This window comes from Henckelia pumila, chromosome 4 (genome assembly GCF_033568475.1).
Source record: "Henckelia pumila isolate YLH828 chromosome 4, ASM3356847v2, whole genome shotgun sequence".
NCBI lineage: Eukaryota > Viridiplantae > Streptophyta > Magnoliopsida > Lamiales > Gesneriaceae > Henckelia > Henckelia pumila.
In genome coordinates, this window is record NC_133123.1 from 219,006,478 (window position 1) to 219,011,233 (window position 4,756).

At 37.0% G+C, this 4,756-nt stretch overlaps 1 protein-coding gene across 2 annotated transcripts; it reads right to left on the minus strand.

Annotated features, from left to right (window-relative positions):
• Positions 1-4,384, minus strand: LOC140863084 (uncharacterized). Of its 2 annotated transcripts, XM_073266234.1 has the most exons (8): positions 4,150-4,384; positions 2,991-3,156; positions 2,507-2,612; positions 2,096-2,278; positions 956-1,426; positions 683-766; positions 521-598; positions 1-392 (listed from the first exon to the last, which is right to left on the minus strand). In XM_073266234.1, the coding sequence occupies exons 2-7, from the start codon at positions 3,036-3,038 to the stop codon at positions 537-539; spliced, it is 954 nt and encodes a 317-aa protein (XP_073122335.1). In that variant the 5' UTR covers positions 3,039-3,156; positions 4,150-4,384; the 3' UTR covers positions 1-392; positions 521-536. The 2 variants fall into 2 exon arrangements, with proteins under 2 accessions (XP_073122335.1, XP_073122334.1); XM_073266233.1 differs by having other exon boundaries at positions 1-598.
• Positions 4,385-4,756: the final 372 nt, after the last annotated feature.

Sequence of the window (4,756 nt, forward strand, 5' to 3'; positions counted from 1 at the left end):
TGCCATAATGCCAAAATATATTACATTCTGATGTGTTTTACATTCCATAACAAAATCTATGAACAAACACCAGCATGTATGCAAGAATCTTGACTGCCATAAATGTACAATCTTGAGATTGTAATTCTTATACATCAAATCCTACAACTACAAACTAGATTCCATTAACCAACGTCGTGTTGTTACCTAAGAACACCACACCAATAAATCATCATTTCACTTCTCCGTCGCAGCTGATTGAATGTTAGCTTATAGCAGAACATGTACAAGGGCATGCAGATGCAGCAGAAAATTTGCGTGACTAATAGTTCCTTCCCTAGGTTGAAAACATGGAGTTTCTTTAACTCAAGAATTCTATTTACGAAAAACTCGATCCCGTCAAGTGATTCTCCCTGTAACGAGGCCATGGGAGGAAAAAAGGTGTTTGTACCCAAAAGGAGAGAGGCTAAACAAGTACTGAATGGGTGAGGGATGCGGCTATGACTCGAAAAACTAAATGAGCAACGGTCTGACCACTTACCAATTAAACAGCTCGTTCATTCACTGCCAAAATCATCATAACTCAATGCCTCTGATATTGTCTCCAACCTCCTAATATCTGCTCAACCACATAACAAAAATGTTGGCTATATTCTTCTTTATTCCCGTCAGAAACGTCTGATCTGGGGGGAGAAAGGATCACCTTGCTGGTCTTCCCTGAAACGAGGCTCCAGGAAGTTTGCATCGGTTCCAAGGAATGGTGATCTAGAATAACTCTCAAGTATATCTGAAGAAATTTGATAAAACTTTTGTCATAACTCATAATATATCAAATTCCTAAAAAATTGAAGTGCCATTGTCAAAATCCATGGCTCCCATTCGTCGAAGTTTGGCAGACTGAGTTCTTTAATTTCATGAAGTTCATACACACACACACACACACACACACACACACACGGAGGAAGAAAGAGCTAACCAGTACTATGAGAAAAATCAGCAGCCAAGTCCGAGAAGCTGAAGTTCCGAGATATCTGTCCCAAGAAACCAAATGAATTCATTTCTGGGTCCAACATAGTTTCGTTCAACATAGGAGAACTGGACTCAGCACCGACAAAAGAAGGAACTGATCCTTCACCAATTGTCGCACCATGATCAAGAAGATTGCTGTCAGCACCAAATATGCATGAAGAATTACCGGCATAGCCAGGTTCCAATTTAATCATCCCTCCATTCATTCCTTGCATCATTATGGTATCTGAGTTCTGAGCCAACAGTGAATTTGCTGGCACATCAATCCTTCCAGAATGACACATCATATCCACGGCAACTTGCATGCAAGGTTGCAGGGTCGTCGCACCATTAGTGTAAAGATTAGGTATCACACCCATAACTTGGTGCATGCTTTCAGGCTTTATGGAAAATCCAGTAGGCTGTGGGGTCTGGTAAGCTACATCGTTGTGTATTGGCACGATGTAGCAAAAAAGTTTTTGTCTCAAGTCAGAATAGTTGTATGATGCAGACACAATTCAACAATTGGTGAAAATACTCTCTCTAATACCTCATTACACATTAGATTGTAGGAAAAGATTAAAAAAACTTATATTGAAATGCAATGGATTCTGTCAATAATTTTGGTTAGACATTTTTGAACGACAAAGACGTGGGCAAACAGCGGTCAGCAGAGCTAATTGTGTATAATCTGAGTGAGCAAAGTTTGTTTTAACTGATGTAACTGAACAAATCAAACAATTCAGTTCAGTTAGTTTGATAAATCAATCACGATTTTTTTCGTAAGTTTGGTAAATTGTTTTTTTAATTTTATTTTTTTCCTAGAAATGAAAGACAAACAAACCAAACTGCAGGGGATTGTTACACACTTCGATCGGATTCATTCGATTTTTCAGGTAATTTGATTTTTCTGGTAATTTGTTGATCCCATGAATTCTGTCCGAATGGGGTCGCATGATCAAAATTTTTTCTACAACAGTAAAACCCAAATGGCATACATAAACTACCATTATTATTATTATTATTAGCATTATTACTTATTTTATTTTATTTCAAAGGGCAGTACCATTATTTGATACCAAAAAAATAAAAAGGAAGCAAGCTTTACCTGGTTGAATATGACATCCATTTGTAAGAGGAATGGAAGGAGGCCCCGTTGGACATGTTTGGTGCATTAGATCAACCTGTCTCGCTAGCAACTGATTGAACTGTAATATCTGGTCCTTCACCATCAACCTCAGGTTATATGCCTTGAAAAATTCCTGATTTTCAGATTCAAGTTTCTGCCACACTGCAAGGTGGCCCAACTTTACTTTAGAACCAAGATGGAACCCCTATGTAACACAGTCACGGCTTCACCGCCATGGAGTTTTCAAAATGAATGGTTTTATATATACATGCATGCATACATACGTGTGTGTGTGTGTGTGTGTGTGTGTGTAAACAAACAAACAGAAATACACACACACACACACATAAACAAACAAACAGAAATAATCAACCAAGGAAACAGAATTACCAAGTTCGGTGAATCCGGGCTCGATTTTTGCCTGGTGTAACAGGGTACTCACAATTTCAGCCCGACTCATGTAAAGCTGAAGACACCTTTCTATGAGATTTTGAACCTGATAAGATAATGCATTAGATCAGGAAAATCAACGACAAAGACATGCAGAAAACAGGAAACTAATGAAGGTCATAACAAACTTATAAGTAGTAACAATAAGATTTTCAAGAGAGAAAAATGGCAATCCCAGAAAAGATTCACCTACACAGATATCCATAGAAATGGCACCCTATTCATTCAAAAGGATTCTTATCACGGCTTGTTATTTGTAGTTGTTCTTCACATTATGCTAATGTTTTTTAACTTAGCAAGAAAAAATTTGCAGAGAAACCATCTTTAACCATCCATTCGTGATAAAGGAGGATATTTACCATAATACATAATACATAATACAACAAGAAATACAATCAAATTACTCATTCGTATAGAAACTTACAAGCTGTATATCCTGTAGCGAGACTCTTCTTATGTCTTCATTAGACATTTTGCAAGCTCAAGAACGACAGAAGGAAATAGTACGTCACTATACCGCTCCACAACAGCTAAGATACAAAACACCTCACTCCAACTTTCTTAGCATTCAAGTATGCATTTCATAGAGCCTGAATCATAGTTCATCAATACAAGATATTAGCATATTCACAAATAGTTAAAACAAACATAAAATTTAAGGAACAGTGGCAAGTACAAGGATTAATAGTGTGCTGTTTGCATGAGGAGGAAATAACTATGAACACGTCTGATTGGCAACACACTGGATTTTGCTAACTTTAGAGTTTTAGCTAGCATGTTCTTAACATTTTATGGGTGCATAACAATGCTCAATCTTACTCCATTTCCTTCTTTTTTACTAATCATAGAGCCCAAAGATTCTTAGCCAAGCTCAGCTTTTGATGGAAATATACAATCTATTTGAAACTTTTACTGCTACCCCTTATCTCAGATCAGAGATCTTGAAAGCACTAAGGTTCCAACAAAGCATGTGATATCAATATCTATATTTTGCCATCTGATCCTTTCATCACTTTTTCTTGTACATAGAAGAAACCTTCTTTTTTCTATGAACACATACTATTTTACACATATTTTGTTTTCCGCCATAAGTTACTCTCTAGCTAAACTTATTTTCCTTCAAGAACCACTAACATTTAACATAGTTCTGCACAACTGAAGCATTCAATCAAATTCCCTCTCAAACAATCAATTCTTCCCACATATTAATTCACATTTTCACAAAACCAACATAACTACCAAGCAACAAATAGTGCCACATCATAGAATCACTATGCCCTCTTTCGAACAAGGGTCCGCCCACTGAAATTCAAGTAACAGGGACACAATAAAAACAAAATTGAAAAAGCAACACCATGAAAACCATATCCTAAAGCTTTAACCAAGCTAACAAAAGCCCTTCAAGTTCAGCTACAACAGTCCAAAGAGAATAAGCCCAGAAAAAAAACTAAAGGCTGGAAACAAAAAAGATCACCGCTTCAGAACACAACAATTGCACACGAAAATGAAAGCCAAAACACAAAATTACAGCCTCAAAATACATGGAAAACACTGACACAACTGAATTAATCAACTATTGTAACCTGAAATTTGTTGGGATTCTTCACTTCTCCACACAGAGCAATTTTGCTGGGAGAAAGTGATGTGCAATTGGGCACCACCGCTCAAAAGGGTCGCGATTCCATGTGTTCAACAGTACTTTCCCAGTAAGAAAACATTCGTTGTTACCAAATAAAAAGTACAACTCCGACGCAACAAAGTACAACACATTGGTGCACTTGAATATAATTGCCATTAAAAAAATTCCTCTGCGTTATCCATTAAGGAAAAGTACAAAATGTCAGATCCAATTTCTGTTTTCCAATCAAGAGTACTACTTTTTAAATGGAACATACAACCTAATTATGCAACGCGGAGTTTTTAAATAATTTTCCAGAGAAGTGGGACCCACTGCCGCACCGCAGGTTAAAAGCTTCCCCCTGGATGAAAACCATATGGCTGCGGTTAGTCATAAGCCAACAAATTATTTGGCATTTTACTTTTTCAACTCAATACATACAAACTTTTTTTTGTTTGACATATTACGTCATTAGGTTGGGAGCAATGTTTTAAATGGCGGTCGCTTATGTGATATTTAGATGGGAGGCAGCTCTCGATCGCTCAACTATCGTTTAGGCGATTAAAAAAATT

Bases quoted from the DNA above. Each gene is read 5' to 3' on its own strand.
- LOC140863084 (XM_073266234.1), bottom strand. From the start codon at position 3,038: ATGTCTAATGAAGACATAAGAAGAGTCTCGCTACAGGATATACAGCTT. The intron at 2,279-2,506 runs GTAATTCTGTTT...GCCACCTTGCAG, and splicing joins GCCCGGATTCACCGAACTTG to TGTGGCAGAAACTTGAATCT. The intron at 1,427-2,095 runs GTAAAGCTTGCT...ACAACGATGTAG, and splicing joins TGGATGTCATATTCAACCAG to CTTACCAGACCCCACAGCCT.